Source organism: Muntiacus reevesi, chromosome 14 (genome assembly GCF_963930625.1).
Source record: "Muntiacus reevesi chromosome 14, mMunRee1.1, whole genome shotgun sequence".
Lineage (NCBI taxonomy): Eukaryota > Metazoa > Chordata > Mammalia > Artiodactyla > Cervidae > Muntiacus > Muntiacus reevesi.
This window is the reverse complement of record NC_089262.1, coordinates 29,598,960-29,618,052: the sequence shown is the minus strand read 5'-3', so window position 1 is coordinate 29,618,052 and position 19,093 is coordinate 29,598,960. Positions and strand designations below refer to the sequence as shown.

Below are 19,093 nucleotides of genomic sequence, written 5' to 3'. Positions count from 1 at the left end.
ACGACAGAGGATAAAATGGTTGGATGGCATCACCGACTCAATGGACATGGGTTTGGGTGGACTCCGGGAGTTGGTGATGGACAGGGAGGCCTGGTATGCTACGGTTCATGGGGTCGCAAAGAGTCAGACACAACTGAGCGACTGAACTGAACTGAAAGAGTCATTTAATCTAACTTCCTTCCTGAGCTTGTCTTCCTTAAAGCTGTATTTCCCAAGTAATATGCCATGGAAGTCTCAGTATTAAGAGAAGCTATGTAAACAGTCCCAAGATCAAGAATCCTTGGGAAACAGTGCCAAATTTCCCATCGGGAGATTCCCAATATAGTTAGTTTTTATAGGCTGGAAGAATTGCATCCCTTACATACAAATGTAACTGTGTGGGAATAAACTCCTTATTGATACCTGCAGAAAAGGAGAGCTCACCACTGAGGATCTAGAGCCTGTCAGAAGCCTTTTGTGGTGCCTGGGTCCCCCGTGGCTCAGACGGTAAAGAATCTACCTATAGTGTTGAAGACCTGGGTTTGATTCCTGGGTTGTGAAGATCTCCTGGAGGAGGGAATGGCTACCCACTCCAGTATTCTTGCCTAGAGAATTCCATGGACAGAGGACCCTGGCAGGCTATGGTCCATGGGATTGTAAAGAGTCAAACACCACTGAGCAATGAACATTTTCACTTGGGTATGTGTGAAGGTCCTTGACTTATTCACCAATCCCTTAGTCACGAAGCTGAGGAAAATGTGTCAGCAGAATTCTACCAATGTTCAAGCATGCTGGGCCTCATTATCCACTTGGTTGATTATTCAGGTTTTCTTAGTCTTCTTTCTGCCCCCAGCTGCCTCCTCCTCATCTGGTCTTCATGGTAAGAAGTGCCTCGGTACATTTTTATTGGAAGATGAGGAAGGCAAAGAAAGTGTGCGGGATTAGATTTTGAATCAGGGGAATTCCTCATCAGTCCAAATGTTAGCGATGAATGAAAGTGGTAATTTACAATAAAATACTGATGGATTAAAATGTTTATAAATTCTCATTCTGATTGACTCTCCAGAGAGATCTCAAAGCCTCCCTTTTACTTAGACTTGATTTGATTTCTGTGTTGTTATTTCAGGGAGTTTCACATTTCCAAAGTTGTTGGTGATTTCCTTCCTCTTTTTTGGCACATTCTAAGTGAAGTTAGGACTTCATCAGGCAAGACCAGTCAGCCCTTGGAGAGCATGTTTCACCTTATTTATTCAGGTGCTTATATTTATGTCCACACTCCTAAACCTGGGGGGGGGTTCTTGCTTTTGACATCTACTAGTTACTAACACTTAGATTCATGTAGCTGCACTTGTTTATCTTTAAAGACAGCTGTTTCCACTTTAGTAGTGACCAGTTTTGAGAAATGGAGAGTCTTACATAAGTGTAAAAATATTTTTAGTTCTCAGTAAAAGAGATAAACTTTTTTTTTTTTTAAATGAAAATGAATTTCCTAGCTGAAACATTTCAAATCTATCCAAAGCCAGCCTGAAGGACACACACACACACACACCTCTGGCAGCTCAGCTATCATTGCTAAAGGACATGGCCCCAGCATTGACATTGAGGTCTGCTGGGAAAGGCCACGGTGTCCTGCTCAGAAGCGGATCTGGTTGCAGGTGTGTGATGGCAGCCAACTGTTGGCAGTTGTGCATGGGTAGTGGGAAGGTGTGCTGGTTCAACTCAGCACCGGAGCTGAAAGGTCCCCAAGAGATGGTGTCATTTGGTGGCCTAAACCTGTGCCCTGTGGAATCCCCCTCGGGGTCATCTGCCACCTGATCATAGTCACTGTCTTTGCCATGCTCTTTGCGTAATCTTTGTTTGAAGGAAGTGTTCTGTAGCTAAAATAAAAATTTACAGTAGGAGTTCAGTTCAGTTTCCTGTACATGAGGGTGGAGTCAGGGATGGTGATGAGAATATTTGCCCAAGGTTCTGGGACTTGGAAGTGGCTCAGTGCAGAAGTGGCCCAAGCCAGGCCCACGGGGAGTGGGGAGTGGGGAGGGGTCAGCGGTGGTCTCAGGGACTTCCCAGACTGTCCAGTGGTTAAGACTTTGCCTTCCAATGCAGGGGGTATGGATTCGATCTCTGGTCAGGGAGCTAAAATCCCACATTCCTTTTGACCAAAATATAAAAAAAAGAAGCAAAATTGTGACAAATTCAATAGAGACTTTAAAAGTGGTTTGCATCAAAAAATCTTAAAAAATAGTGGGCCTGGACAAGCTGTCTAGTTTCTATTAGACTTAAGGTATCCTTTTTTTTTTTTCCCAGGCAAGTCATGCACAGGTATTTCACTCCCATCTCCACACCACAATTTAAATGGGATTCAGACTGACTTGTCTAAAATGCTCATATGCTGCTTAATGGCTATGAGGCTTTGGAAAAATTTGAATAAATATAACCTCTCTGAGTCTCATTTTTCTCACTTAAAAATGATAAGAATAAGACTTACTGCAAATACTTGTTGAGAACTAAATACAGTTGGCCTTCCATAGTTGCAGGTTCAACCAACCACAGATTGGCTAACCTTGGCTAGAAATTACTGCCCCCTCCAAAAAAAAAGTCTAGAAAATTCCAAAAAGAAAAATTTGAATTTATTGCTCATCTTCAACTGTTTGTGTAGCACGTATATTGTATTTATAACTATCTACATAGCATTTACTTTATATGAAGTATCACAAGTAATCTAGAGATAATTTAAAGTATACAGTATACAGCCTAGGTTATATACAAACATGATGCCATTATATATAAATTATTTGAGTATTCATGGATATTGGCAGATGTAGGGGGTCCTGGAACCAATTCCCTATGGATATTAAAGGATGACTGCAGTAAATATCAGGTCTAAAAAAATATTCATCACAGGCCAGGCTGTCCATCAGAGATGGCTGTTGTGTTTGTGTTCTTGCCAAGTTGCATCCCAAGAATTCACTCATGCTGGTGGCAAGAAGGTAGGAGCAAGGATACAAGGTCTTACTTATCTGGAAGCTATAGAGTGTGGCCTGGAGAAGACTAACTTGAGAGGATCTTCTTGGGGGAAATTGGTTCTCATACCTAGCAGTAGGTCCAGTTAAAGGCCAATATCCAATCAGCAGTAAACCATTCTAAGTTAAACATCTTTCTAAACCTCCATGGGAACTCTGAGAACAAGGCAGCTGAAAAGAATCCAGATGAGGGAAGAGTTGAGTCATGGTAGGAGACAAATCCTAGAACAATTCCCTAGGCAGAAGAGGTAGCTTCTAGAAACTACTGGCATGCTAAACAGGCACTCTCTAGAGTACAGGAAAGTATAATTTCCAGAGTCTTCTGCTCTGTGTTCACTTTCCCTGCTTCCTGATGATACTGGAGCCTCCTCCAGGCAACTTCCTCAAGGCTTGGTCTACTCCTTTCTGCAGGTAACCCCGAGTCTAAGACAGAGGTGGCAGATGATGGCCTGCTACCTGTTGTTCAGATGCCATGTCATGTTTGACTCTTCCTGACCCTGTGGACTGCAGCACACCAGGCTTCCCTGTCCCTTACCATTTCCTGCAGTTTGCCCAGGTTCATGCCCATTGAATCGGTGATGCTGATTCAACCATCAGCTTGAATCGGTGACCCGACCATCTCATCTTCTGCCACCCACTTCTCTTGCTGCCCTCAATCTTTCCCAGCCCTTGGGTCTTTCTCAATGAGTCAGCTCTTGGCATCAGGTGGTCAAAGTATTGGAGCTTCAGCTTCAGCATCAGTCCTTCCAATGAGTATTCAAGGTTGATTTCCTTTCGGATTGACTGGTTTGATCTCCTTGCTGTCCAACAGATTCTCAAGAGTCTTCTCCAGCATCACAGTTCGAAAACATCAATTCTTTGTTGCTCAGCTTTCTTTATGGTCCAACTCACATCCATATGTGGCTACTGGAAAGGCCATAGCCTTGACTATACAGACCTTTCTTGGCAAAGGATGTCTTTGCTTTTTAATACCCTGTCTGGGTTTGTCTGCTACCTGAGAGAGCGCTAAATGTGAGAGAGCTTTGTGAAGAGCTGCCAAAAGCATTTGGGAAAGGGGAAAATGCTCCATTATTTGCATTTCCCTGGTATCTCCAGGGCTTCCACTCTGCTGGTACACAGGGCATCCTGGACATCTCATCAGATGTTGCCCAGATCCTTGCTCTTCCTCCACTTCCAGTTATAGGAAGTCAGTTCTCTGTCAGGACTGGACATCATCCTTACTTACACTGCCCCCTTGGCTAGATTTCTTCCCTTAAAACAAATGTCTCGGGCATTGGCAGGCAGATTCTTTACCACTAGCGCCACCTAGAAAGCCCAAGTTTATTAACCCAAGAATAGAATTTGAATTTATTTAGACCTATAATGAACTGTGGTGTTGGAGAAGACTCTTGAGAGTCCGTTGGATTGCAGAGAGATCCAACCAGTCCATCATAAAGGAGATCAGCCCTGAATATTCATTGGAAGGACTGATGCTGAAACGGAAACTCCAGTACTTTGGCCACCTGATGTGAAGAACTGCCTCATTGGTAAAGACCCTGATGCTGGGAAAGATTGAAAGGAGGAGGAGAAGGGGACAACAGAGGATGAGATGGTTGGATGGCATCACCAACTTGATGGACGTGAGTTTGTGTAAACTCTGGGAGTTAGTGGTGGACAGGAAAGCCTGGCGTGCTGCAGTCCATGGGACAGCAAACAGTCGGAAATGACTGAGTGATGGAACTGGTGATCGTGTCTCATCTCTTTTGTAAATATTAGTCAGTGCAGTGTGTCCTAACTTCACATAGGAAGCAACATTGAGGAACCAGGATGGGTTACAGAGCAAATGAGTGTAATCAACTCTACAGCCCAGAGAGCACTGTGGGCAGAGGGCAGGCTGTGGTTTTGGTTGTCCCAATTCCGAGTCAGAGGCAGGGCCTCAGGAGGGGGTGGTGTTATAGATGCCTTCGAAGAATAGGACCAGACTAATAAGTGGAAATTACAAGGGGGAAGTTCTAGCTCAGCACAGGAGAGAACTGGGAGTTGATGTGTGCCCCCAGCACCAGAAGTATTCAAGCCGAGGCTGGGTGGCCATCACCAGGGATGAGGAAGGGGTTGAGAGGTTTGCTGTTCTGCTTGCATGTTCTCTCCAGCCAGTGCTCCAGGCTCCTGAGGAGAGTAGGGAGCAGGTATGTCACTGTCTTCCAGATAGAAATCTTCAAAGATTGGGACTCTGCTTGTCCATCAGCCCAGGCTTCTTGCCTTATTTACTCTTTTGGTAAATTCATCTTTTGTCTACTCCCTAACTCCTTTTGGCTTCCCCGATGGCTCAGATGGCAAAGAATCCACCTGCAATGCAGGAGTTTCTGCATCTGGGTTTGATCCCTGTGTTGGGAAAATCCCTTGGAGAAGGGAACACCTATCCACTCCAGTTTTCTGGCCTGGAGAATTCCATGGACTGTATAGTCCATGGGGTTATAAAGAGCTGGGCATGACTGAGTGACTTTCACTCACTCACTCATTAAGCCATTCTGAGCCCATTGAAACCTTTCAGACTTGACCACTGCTTGGCTTTAAGCTTCTCAATGTGTGAGGTAGCACTTCATACTTGTTTTGGTTTTACACAGACCTCTTTCAAGTTTCAGGGCAATGCTAGTCAAACTTCTGGGAGTTTGAAGATGTTTTCAGTTCTCTTCTTGATTCTGTAGCCTCTCTTGGGTTTTGCCTTTCGAACTATGATCCTCATATATTAAGTCTTTTCCATACTGAAATCTATGAGTGACCTTGAGAGTTTTACTGTTGTTTGCTAGATCTTTGTCCAGCTCGTTTTGTACCTTCTTGGAATAGAATGTCCTGAACCACATGCAGGTTCTCCTGCTTACATTTCTGCAGTTTAATGCATGTTTACTTTTACTCTGTGGGAGACAGTGTGGTGTATATGAAAATGCATGATTTTAGGGCAGAAAAAATCCTGGTTCTTCCACTAATCCTATGGGCTGTGCAACTTTGGGGAAGTTACTTAACCAGAGGCTTTAAGCATCAGTTTCCACATTTGCAAGATGGAGATAGCAGTATGTACCTCAGATGTTCTAGAGGATAAACAACTTGGCATTTTAAAGCCTAATACCCTGCCTTGCATTCAGTAAGCTCTGAATAATTTAGAGGAGTAGAAGGAGGAGAAGGGAAAGAAAAAGTTCTCATTCTTGCTTGTAATATCCTTTTGATAATAAGGGACTTATTTGATAAAATAGGTAACAATTATTTCAGAGTCCTACTTTGAACCTCCCTGTCATATTCCAATTTCACTTATCTTTGTTGTATTAATTATTTTCCATTTCAGTGGAAGAATGGCATTCTTCTTCCATTTCAATCATGTAGATAAGAATGTTATATTTGACCATTATTAAACATAACTTAAACTTACAGCCTTGTATCTTTATGAAAATGAGTAAGTAGTATGTGAGAGAGATAGAGAATGAACCCATTATCTTCTGGTTAATGTTTAGACAGTCCTGGCACCTCCCAGAAACAAGAGCTACTGCGAGAGAAGTGGGAGAGGAGCCACTTGCGAGGCAGAAGCCTCTCTCGGCGTTCCATCAGCAAGGAGAGGTGGGTGGAGACGCTGGTGGTGGCCGACACGAAGATGATTGAGTACCACGGGAGGGAGAACGTGGAATCTTATATCCTCACCATCATGAACATGGTATGTCAGACCTCATGGAGGCATGGGCAGCAGGTGAATAGATATCACTAGAACTGCTCCACCCCCCAAAGAAGAAATAAGAGACCTTTTTGTGGTCCTTTTATGTTCTTTAATTTTTTAAATTTGTTTGGTTGCCCAGCTTGCAGGATCTTAGTTCCCCAACCAGGGACTGAACCTGGGTCCTTGGCAGTGAAAGGGCAGAGTTCTAACCACTGGACTGCCACGGAATTCCCTAGTCCTACATATATAATATATAATAGTTTTATGTGTAGTATTTATATTTATAAATATTTTCCATACCTAGTTGAACTTTCCTGATAACTTTTCCTCAGTGGATAAAAGATGCACTTGCAATGCAGGAGACCCTGGAGATGCAGATTCAATCCCTGGGTTGGGAAGATCCCCTGGAGAAGGAAATGGCAACCCTGTGAAAACCTGTGAAAATCCCATGGACAGAGGACCCTGGTGTGCTACAGTCCATGGGGTCACATAGAATTGACATGACTGAGCAACTAAATACACACATGCCTGGTTAATTAAGGATGGAAATTCAAAGTAAATTACTGTTTTTCTTAAACACACGTATTCTAGGAAAACCTGTAATTTATCATATATGTTTTCTAGTAGTTATTTATCAAATGACTGAATCACGTTAGTATGATTTTTTTTCTCACTGATTTATATAGGAAATTATATAGGAATTTCCACAAATGAGGAAACTGGAGGCAAAGAACTGGAACATTATTTCTTCAAGATAGTTGGAGCTAGAATTGGAATAAAGTTAGTGACCCCTAATTTGAAGTGTCCCTTTTGCATTGTAATGTTTTCTGCCTTCCCAATTGGTCATCTTTGAACTTCACCAAAAATTTCTGACCTATAAGATAAGGAATTATTGCAAATGCATTACAGTGCTATTTTTCTCCTCTTCCAGTATTTATCTGTTCTCTATTCACCTGAGACTAATGATTTTCCATTTTTGACTGTAGGTCACCGGGTTGTTCCATAACCCAAGCATTGGCAATGCAATCCACATCGTTGTGGTTCGGCTCATTCTACTTGAAGAAGAGGAGGTAAGGCATGGTTTCCCCACCACACTTCCAACCTAGATCCTCACACTCCTTGGCATGCTAAGTCACTTCAGCTGTGTCCAACTCTTTGTGACCCTATGAACTGTAGCCTGTCAGGCTCCTCTGTTCATGGGATTCTCCAGGCAAGAATGCTGGAGTGGGTTGCCATTTCCTACTCTAAGGGATCTTCCTAACCCAGGAATCGAACCTGCGTCTCTTACATCTCCTGCATTAGCATGGGGGTTCTTTACCACTAGTGCCATCTGGGACACCCTTCACACCCTTTGCCTCCTATCTTCAGAAGAGCTGTTGATGGACAAGAAAGAGGGTACCAGAAAGATGTCTGGAAGCCTGTCTGTGTTATTTTCTTGGGAATTCAGGGACGTCAAGTGGGAGATGGAGAATATTTCCAAGATATACATACTTGGAATCATCTGACAGTCTTTGTATCTAGTAACACACAAATCAGCTTGACAGCAGTGCCTAAGAATATTCCACAGTGGATTAAATCATGTTCTGACTGAGTGATTTCAAACAGTTTGAAGAAATGTGGAAATTAACCTTTTTACTGTTTATTTCCCTCTTGCATAGTAACACATGTCTATGTTCTGGGCCCATTGGTCTCTCTGCACTTTTACTCCGGGATTCCATCTGGCCTCAGAGACTTATGGCACGTGGACATGCTGAGACTCAACTGATACCTCCAGCCTAGACCTGCTACTTGAGCTCCAGACTCATATCCAATTGCTTATTCAACATCTCAACCTGGATGTGTCCTAATCTACTTGAACTTGGAAACTTAATAAAATTCAAAATGTAATTCTCGGTTGCTCTCTGCCCGAAGCATTTCAATCGTGCCTCCTGCCTTTCTCCAGCCCTCCACTTCCCCATCTCAATAAGCAGTGCTATTGTGCACTGTTCAGAAGCCTGGGAATCATCCTTGATCCACCTTCCTTTCTTGTCTTGCACATCTTGCAGCAAAGCCCACAGTGCTCCTGCCTTCAAAATGCACCTCCAAATCACCCACTGTTAGTCATCTCCACAGTCATTGTGTTTGTTTTGGCTTTATCATCGCTTGCCTTTTCATCTCTACCACAGCGGAGTCCTTCATGTTCTTCCTGTTGTAAATCTTCCCCACCCACCACCACCATAATCCAATCTTGACATAGCAGTTTAGAATGGAAATTTTAAATACAAATTGAGGTGCTCCACTGCACAAAACATTTAATGGATTTTTGGGCTTCCCTGGTAGTTCAGTTGGTAAAGAATCTACTTGCAATGCAAGGATTTCTGGGTCAGGAAGATCCCCTGGAGAAGGAATAGGCTGCCCACTCCAGTGTTCTTGGGCTTCCCTTGTGGCTCAGCTGATAAAGAATCCACCTGCATTGTGGGAGACCTTGGTTTGATCCCTGGGTTGGGAAGGCCCCCTGGAGAAGGGAAAGGCTACCCACTCCAGTATTCTAGCCTGAAGAATTCCATGGAGAGTCCATGGGGTCATAAAGAGGTGGACATGACTGAGCAACTTCCACTTTTACAGAACCATTTCAGCGTTTCTCACTCTGTCCTATGGAGAGTTTCATGATCTGGCCTCCTCCACTTGCCCATTTTTCTGTGTGTAACTCTCTGCCTTTCTTCACCACTTTGCACAGGGCTTCACATAGGTTCTAGAACACCCAAGGCATTCTTGAGCCTCATGGCCTGTGCACTTGAGGTTCCCAATGCCTGAAACGTCCCTCCGCTGGCTCTGCTCATGGCTGGTGCCTTGTGAACTCCCAGTCCTCTGTTTAAATGGCACTTCTTAAGAGAGGTCTCAATGACCAGACTTCCCAAAGCTGGCCCCACTTAGCATTCTCCATTGCAGAATGGAGTTTACTTCCTTGCTTAAGACAGCTTCTAGAATCCACTAATATTCTGTGTATTTGTTTACTTTTTTTCTTGCTTATCTCAGTCACCATCAGAATGTGAATTCCAGGAGAGCAGTAAATACGTTTCTTGATTCTTGGCTTTATATTCGGCACCTAACACAGTGACTGGGCATAAATGAATTAAGTGAAATTTAATGAATGAATGAACTATCCAATCCGGTGAAATGACTTTGAAATCTATAGCTCTTAACCAGCAGCTAAGATAGATAAAGAAGGGCATTATTCAAATCTCTATTAACAGGAGTTGTTCAGTTGCTCAGTTGTGTCCTGCTCTTTGTGACCCCATGGACTGCAGAATGCCAGGCTTCCCTGTCTTTCACTACCTACCAGAGTTTGCTCAAACTCATGTTCACTGAGTTGATGATGCTATCCAACAATCTCATCCTCTGTAGCTATCTTCTCCTCCTGCCCTCAATCTTCCCCAACATGAGGGTCTTTTCCAATGAGTCAGCTCTTCACATCATATGCCCAAAGTGTTGGAGCTTCAGCTATAGTATCTATACTTCCAATGAATATTCAGGGGTGATTTCCTTTAGGATTGACTACTTTGATCCTACTGTCCAAGGGACACTTAAGAGTCTTCTCCAGCACCACAATTTGAAAGCATCAATTCTTTGGTGCTCAGCCTTCTCTGAGGTTCAGCTCTCATATCTGTACATGACTACTGGTAAAACCGTAGCTTTGACTATATGGACCTTTGTTGGCAAAGTAATGCTCTGCTTTTAAACACATTTTCTAGATTTGTCATAGCTTTACTTCCAAGGACCAAACATCTTTTAATTTCATGGCCACAATCACCATCCAGAGTGATTTTGGAGCCTGAGAAAATAAAGTCTGTCACTGTTTCCATTGTTTTCCATCTATTTGCCATGAAGTGATGGGACTGGATGCCATGATCTTTGTGGTTTTGAATGTTGAGCTTTAAGCCAGCTTTTCCACTCTCCTCTTTCACTTTCATCAAGAGGCTCCTTCATTTCCTCTTCACTTTCTGCCATTAGGGTGGTGACATCTACATATCTGATATTACTGATATTTCTCCCAGCAATCTTGATTACAGCTTGTGCTTCATCATGCCTGGCATTTCACATGATGTACTGCATATAAGTTAAATAAGCAGGGTGACAATATACAGCCTTGATGTATTCATTTCCCAATTTGGAACCAGCCCATTGCTCCATGCCTGGTTCTTACTTTTGCTTCTTGACCTGCATACAAGTTTCTCAGGAGGCAGGTAAGGTGGTTTGGTATTCCCATCTCTTAAGAATTTTCCACAGTTTGTTGTGATCTACACAGTTAAAGGCTTTAGCATAGTCAATGAAGCAGAAGTAGATGTTTTTCTGGAATTCCCTCATTTTTTGTGTGATCCAATGGATGTTGGCAATTTCATCTCTGGTTCCTCTGCCTTTTCTAAATCCAGCTTGAACATCTGGAATTTCTCGGTTCACATACTGTTTGAACCTACCTTCAAGGATTGTGATCATTACCTTGCTAGCATTTGAAATGAGTGCGATTATGTGGTGGTTTGAACACGCCTTGGCATTGCCCTTTTTTGGGATTGGAATGAAAACTGACCTTTTCCAGTCCTATGGCCAGTGCCAAGTTTTCCAAATTTGCTGGCATATTGACTGCAGCACTTTAACAGCATCATCTGTTTGGATTTGAAATAGTTCAGCTGGAATTCTATCACCTCCACTAGCTTTGTCATAGTAATGCTTCCTAAGGCCCACTTGACTTCAAACTCCAGGATGTCTGGCTCGAGGTGAGTGATCACACCATTGTGGTTGTCTGGGTCATTAAGACTTTTTTGTATAGTTCTGTGTATTCTTGCTACCCCTTCTTAATATCTTCTGCTTCTTTTGGGTCCATACTGTTTCTGTCCTTTACTGTGCCCATCTTTACATGAAATGTTCCCTTGGTGTCTCAGTTTTTTTGAAGAGATCTCTAGTCTTCCCCATTCTATTGCTTCCCTCTGTTTCTTTCACTGTTCACCTATGAAGGCTTTCTTATCTCTCCTCTATTCTTTGGAACTCTGCTTTCAGATGGATATATTTTTCCTTTTCTCCTTTGCCTTTCACTTCTCTTCTTTTCTCAGCTATTTGTAAGGCCTGAGAGACAACCATTTTGCCTTTTTGCATTTTTCTTCTTGGGGATAGTTTTGGTCACTACCTCCGCACAATGTTTTGAACCTCCATCCATAGTTGTCCAGCTACTCTATCAGATCTCATCCCTTGATTTGTCACTTCCAGTGCATAAGAGATTTGATTTAGGTCATTCCTGAATGGTCTAGTGATTTTCACTACTTTCTTCAATCAAAGTCTGAATTTTGCAAACAGGAGACCTGAGGTCAAAATGCTCAAGGCAAGTTTTTACTGTTTTCTGAGTGGAAACCTCCACAATAGAAGATTTTACGTCAGTGATCTCTGGAGCCTTACCCTTTTCCTTCCTCTGTCCACTACCTTAGTCACTCAAGACATACTCTGGGTCTCATGGAATACCTACTATTTCCCTTCCTGTAAACCTTTTTTTTAAAGATTTAACCGAAACTTAGAAACTAGACAAAACAAAGACTATGTATCCTTTCAGTGGCTAGCATGACCCTTCTCACTCTATGGAAATATAGATTTGTTTGATTAAGGTCTAGACATAGTAAGTTTAGGTGATAACATGCAGGATACTAATAGAATACAAATGGGTTTTGTTAGGTAGAGATGGAAAGGATTTGTGTCTAGCAGAGAAGATAACTCCAAAGATTATGGTTTTATTTGTCTGTGGCACATTACATAATTGTGTATCTAATTTAGCAGTCTTAGTCCAGCATTCCTCTTCTTTGTTTTTTTTTTAACTATCATTGCATCAGTTTTTATGTATCTGCCTTTGAACCAGGTTTTTGATCTTGCTTGTCTCCTTATTAGTGAGTTAAATAAATCTTGAACATGTGCTCACCATGTATTTGTATGAGAATTATGTTTTTAACTTTTTGAAAATTTTACTTGACTAACTTGGAAGAAAATTATACTTGACAATTGCCATTACCGCCATTACCCCTGTAGTTTGGTAATGTAGAAGGGTATATGTACCCTGTATAGGGAGGGAACACAGCCCTGCCCATCAACAGAAAAGTGGGTTAAGGATTTGCTGAGCATGGCCCTGCCTTTCAGAGCAAAATCCAGAACCCCCAACAGCCAGTCCCTCCCATCAGGAAGCTTCTACAAACATCTTATCCTTTTCCATCAGAGAGCAGATAGAATAAAAACCACAATCACAGAAAACTAACCAAACTGATCATATGGATCACAGCCTTGTCTAACTCAGTGAAACTATGAGCCAGGCTATATAGGACCACCCCAGACAGATGGGTCATGGTGGAGAGTTCTGACAAAACGTGGTCCACTGGAGAAGATAATGGCAAACCACTTCAGTATTCTTGCCTTGAGGACCTCATGAACAGTATGAAAAGGCAAAAAAATATGACACTGAAAGATGAACTCCCCAGGTCGGTAGGTGCCCAATATGCTACTGGACAAGAGTGGAGAAATAACTTCAGAAAGAATGAAGAGACAGATCCAAAGCAAAAACAACACCCAGTTGTTTATGTGACTGGTGGTGGAAGTAAAATCCAATGCTGTAAAGAACAACATTGCATAGGAACCTGGAAATGTTAGGTCCACAAATCAAGGTAAATTGGAAGTGGTCAAACAGGAGAAGGCAGGAGTGAACATCGACATTTTAGGAATCAGTGAACTAAAATGGCCTAGAATGGGCAAATTTAATTCAGATGACCATTATATCTACTACTGTGGGCAAGAATCCCTTAAAAGAAATGGAGTGGCCCTCATAGTCAACAAAAGAGTCTGAAATGCGGTGCTTGGGTGTAATCTCAAAAATGACAGAATGATCTCTGTTCATTTCCAAGGCAAACCATTCAATATCACAGTAATCCAAGTCTATGACCCAACCACTAATGCCAAGGAAGATGAAATTGAACACTTCAGTGAAGACCTACAAGAGCTTCTAGAACTAACACCAAAAAAAGATGTCCTTTTCATCATAGGGGACTAGAATGCAAAAGTAGGAAGTCAAGAGATACCTGGAATAATAAACAAGTTTGGCCTTGGAGTACAAAATAAAACAGGACAGTGGCTAACAGAGTTCTGCCAAGAGAACGCACTGGTCATAGCAAATACCCTTTTCCCACAATACAAGAGACAGCTCTACACATGGACATCACCAGATAGTCAATACTGAAATCACACTGATTATATTCTTTGCAGTTGAAGATGGAAAAGCTCTATATAGTCATCAAAAATAAGACTGGGAGCTGACTGTGGCTCAGATTATGAACTCCTTATTGCCAAATTCAGACTTAAATTGAAGAAAGTAGGGAAAACCACTAGACCATTCAGGTATGACCTAAATCAAATCCCTTACAAATATACAGTGGAAGTGACAAATAGATTCAAGAGATTAGATCTGATAAACAGAGTACCTGAAGAACTATGGACAGAGGTTCATGACATATACAGAGTACATCATGTGAAATGCCAGACTGTATGGAGCACAAGCTGGACTCAAGATTGCTGGGAGAAATATCAATAACCTCAGATATGCAGATCACACCACCCTTATGGCAGAAAGTGAAGAACTAAAGAGCCTCTTGATAAAATGAAAGAGGAGAGTGAAAAAGATGGCCTAAAACTCAACATTCAAAAAATGAAGATTGTGGCATCCAGTCCCATCACTTCATGGCAAATAGATGGGGAAACAGGGGAAACAGTGATAGACTTTATTTTGGGGGGCTCCAAAATCACTGCAGCTGGTGACTGCAGCTTTGAAATTAAAAGACACTAGCTCCTTGGAAGAAAAGTCATGACCAATCAAGATAGCATATTAAAAAGCAGAGACATTACTTTGCTGACAAAGGTCCATCTAGTCAAAGCTATGGTTTTTCCAGTAGTCACGTATGGATGTGAGTGTGGGACCATAAAGAAAGCTGAGTGCTGAAGAATTGATGTTTTTGAACTGTGGTGTTGGAGTAGACTCTTGACAGTCCCTTGGACTGCAAGGAGATCTAACCAGTTCATCCTAAAGGAAATCAACCCTTAATATTCAATGGAAGGACTGATGCTGAAACTCCAGAACTTTTACCATCTGATGCGAAGAACTGTCTCATTAGGAAAGACCTTGATGTTGGGAAAGATGAAGACAGGAGGAGAAGGGATCGACAGAGGACAAGATGGTGGATAGCATCACCAACTTGATGAACATGAATTTGAGCAAGTTCCAGGATATGGTGATGGACAGGGAAGCCTGGTTTGCTACAGTCCATGGGGTCTCAAAGAATCAGACATGACTGAGCAACTGAACTGACTGATCTTGGAGGACAAATTTTCACTCTTGTATAATGATCTAACATATATGCATGCTTAGCCATGGTTGTGGCAGTGGGGGGGGGGGGGGCGGAAGGAAGGTTCTCCTGAGTGTAGAAAGGAAAAACCTTTATGCTCACAGTCTCAACAGTAGCCTTAGTAGGAGCTCAATTGTGGTTTCCATGGATTAGACCCCTTTGAACCCTGCAACTCTTCATTCTCAGGAAACAAGGCCACCAAAGTCTCACTGCCAGTGGAATCCTTTGAAAGAACTTGATTGGTCATTACCTCTTTGGCCCTATCATGATTACATTGCTTTTCTTTCCATCCTCATTTGGCAGGTGCAACGAGACACACATGAATTGCTGTAAAATAACCACAGCTTCCTTTGTCCCAATTGCCAAATGTCTTTCTCATTCAAGCTTTTATAGAATCTCCAAGTGGCACAGGGCTCACAATTTGACAACAAAATTGCCATCCCACTGGAGTGTTGTGGTTAAAAATTCTCATTTTCTTGATTCTCAGAGAAGAGCTGGAATTGTTCTTCACATCTTGGACTAATAAGCAGCCCTGAGAAAGAGCAGTAATGATTCCTTAACTAACATCGAGGCAGCAGCCGCAGGCAGAAAGTTTAGTGTGAGGTGTTGAGAGGTGACTGCTCTTGAGCAGGGGGACCTGAGTTCAAGTCCTGACTCTGTCATCATCCCAACTCTGTCATTATCCCATGGGTAGCTGAGAACGTCCCATCACAGCTGCATCCCTCCGTATTCTTCATCTGCAAATGAGAAGAGAGTGCTGGTACACCAATTGTATGTCAAATGCTGTATTAGTCACTGAAGGTACAAACATGAATCTAAGTCCTATTTCCTGATTCTAAGGAGCTTAGCATCTCCTGCACAAAGGCACAAGGTAGAAATCCACAAACTGAGATTGCTTATTGTGGAAAAAGGAAACAATGTGATTGCGCTGGAGGCAGGAGAGAAAATAGCCGATCAAAACCTGCCCACCTCCATTCACACCTGGTCTTGTTCTAGTGTTGTCCGTCTCTATGTGTGACATCAACATGCGTCCATTGTAGGACCCAAGGACCTAGAGGTTGTCCATCACCCCTCCTTCTCCTGCCTTCACCCCAAATCCAGCCCATCCTCAGGTACTGCCAGTTTTCTCTGACCAACTCCATTTACATCACTTAAATTCAGGACCAGTTGTCTCTTCCCTGGGCTCTAGTTATATATATACTTTCTGTTCTATTTGGATTCCTTTGGATCTTGTTTTCTCATTGCAGCCAGGATGATCTCTAAATGGTAATCTGATTATCTCTACTCTCCTGACACTCCTTCCCAAAGCCCATCCCTGATTTAAAGCAATCCAGTGTTTTCATGATTCCCTCTCTAATCTCTTACTGTGTCTCACTTGCTCTTAGGATAGAGTGATAGTCTTCTATTCATCATGCTTTCTCTTTCAGTACAGTCGCTCAGTCATGTCCGACTCTTCACGACCCCATGGACCACAGCACACCAGGCCTCCCTGTCCATCACCAACTCCCAGAGTCTACTCAAACTCATCTTCATTGAGTCAGTGATGCCATCCAACTGTCTCATCCTCTGTTGTCCCCTTCTCCTCCTGCCTTCAATCTTTCCCAGCATCAGGGTCTTTTCAAAGGAGTCAGCTCTTCACATCAGGTGACCAAAGTATTGGAGTTTCAGCTTCAACATCAGTCCTTCCAATGAACATTCAAGGCTGATCTCCTTTAGGATGGACTGGTTGAATCTCCTTGCAGTCCAAGGGACTCTCAAGAGTCTTCTCCAACACCACAGTTCAAAAGCATCAATTCTTTGGCACTCAGCCTTCTTTATAGTCCAACTCTCACATCCATACATGACTACTGGAAAAACCATAGCTTTGTTGGCAAAGTAACATCTCTGCTTTTTAATATGCTGTCCAGGTTGTTCATAACTTTCCTTCCAAGGAGTGAGCATCTTTTAATTTTATGGCTGCAGTCACCATCTGCAGTGATTTTGGAACCCAAAAAAATAAAGTCAGCCACTGTTTCCACTGTTTCCCCATTTATTTGCCATGAAGTGATGGGACCAGATGCCATAATCTAAGTTTTCTGAATGTTGAGCTTTAAGCTAACTTTTTCATTTTCCTCTTTCACTTTCATCAAGAGGTTCTTTAGCTTTTCTTCACTTTCTGCCAAAAGGGTGGTGTCATCTGCATGTCTGAGGTTATTGATTTTCTCCCGCCAACCTTGATTCCAGCTTGTGCTTCATCCAGCCCAGTGGTTCTCATGATGTACTCTGCATATAAGCTAAATAAGCAGGGTGACAATATACAGCCTTGACGTACTGTTTTCTCCTACTGCTCATCTTGTTGCTCAGTATGTCTTCATACTGAGCAGTTAGTTTACACCTTCATCTTTCAGATCTCAGTTCAAGTGTCACTTGGCTGAGGATGCCTTCCTTGAGATCCATGTCCAGTCATATTCTTTTATATAATTCCACAACACTACATTTCTTCTTTATAGCACATATCTGAGTTATGGTGGTTTTATATCTCTTGGCCTGATACACTCTCCTGCATTAGTGTGTGGGACTTAAGTGCAGAGACTGGGTCTGGTGTTGCTCACCACTCAGCCCCACTGGTTTAGAACAAATAAAGGAAAGAGTGAACGAGTGAGAGCAACAGTCAGTGGGTGAAGCTAAGGGTCAACAGTGGCCAAGTCATGACAAGCCTATGACCCCTAATGGGATGTGGATCTAATCCTGTGAAACCTTCTGGATGATTCCAAACTGAGAGATGAAGTGGAGAGAGAAGCATTAGAGAGATGGCTCTGGGGCTCTGTGGAGAGTGACATGAGGTGGGGGACACACAGGTAGGTAGCTGCCGTCAGTTAATTCCTATGACTGTCTTCTTCCTTACTCAAAATCCTACCTGACAGCTCACACCATTTTGGGTTTCATTTTTTGTGCTGGGTTCAAGAGACTTGGTGGTTAACCTCCATACATAAAATACAGTTCCTCTGTGTCAGTTGCATATGTGCTCAGTTGTATCTAACTCTCTGTGACCTCATGGATTGTAGCCCACTAGGCTCCTCTGACCATGGAATTTTCCAGGTAAGATTACTGGAGTAGGGTGCTATTTCTTAGTTACTGCCATGTGAAAACCACTGTGGAATTCCATCACATTTTGAGGAAAAGTTTGACATGATACTCATTTTGGAGCATCCTAGAGACATCTCAAGGAATAGAGGGTCATATTCCAGGCCAGTGGAAACACACATACACAAAACCATGAGCTGGAAAGGTTTGCCGTGCTTTTTAAGACATCGTGGGCCAAGAAATCAGAGTGGCTTCACGTATGAACCAACCTGCTCTCTTTCCGGTCCTGCTTTCATCCAGCCCTGAATCAAACTCTCATTTTCACTTTATGACCCTATCCTATCTTTTGAACTCCCATTCTCCCTCAGGGACTCAGACTCAAACTTAGCCTTTTAGCCCTTTCCACTTAAGACCAATTCATTCAGTGACCTCCCTGCTCAAGAGTTGGCCAGGGACTGCTCTCTTCCCTCCTACTTCGGTGAGCAGTTGACACCGTGGCAAGCACAGATTTAGAGTTAGTCCCGCCTCTTCCTAGCCATATAAGCTCTGGTAGGTTACTTGTCTGTGTCTCCATTTCTTCATTTGGTAAAGTGGGGATCAGAATGTTTACTTCCTGGTGTTACTGTGAGAATCAAGCATGTTAATTCACATAATGGTCAGCGTACTCAGGCTTGTAGAAACCATTCCATCAGTGTTACTCTCAATATCATTCTCATTCTTATCATTGTCGTCATCATTATTTAGGTCCCACAGCAACCCTGGCAGCTGTTATTATTATACTCATTTCACAGATGGGGAAATTGTACCCAAGTCTTTGATGGAAAACAAAAAACATGAAGGAGATAAATAGGATCTTTAGAAGTTGGAGACTTCTCTTAAGAACAGGATCGAGACAAAGCTGGCGTGGGAGTGAGTTGGGATGAAGCCAGCCACGTGGCCCCAGATCACTGTGCCAT

The 19,093-nt window shown here is 42.7% G+C and overlaps 1 protein-coding gene across 1 annotated transcript in view; it reads left to right on the top strand.

The window, feature by feature from the left end:
• ADAMTS12 (ADAM metallopeptidase with thrombospondin type 1 motif 12) overlaps window positions 1-19,093 on the top strand; it is a 377,986-nt gene that overhangs the window by 188,060 nt on the left and 170,833 nt on the right. The window contains exons 4-5 of the mRNA XM_065905225.1: window positions 6,482-6,678; window positions 7,665-7,748. Coding sequence (XP_065761297.1) covers window positions 6,482-6,678; window positions 7,665-7,748 — 281 coding nt within the window. The remainder of the gene's footprint in view (window positions 1-6,481; window positions 6,679-7,664; window positions 7,749-19,093) is intronic.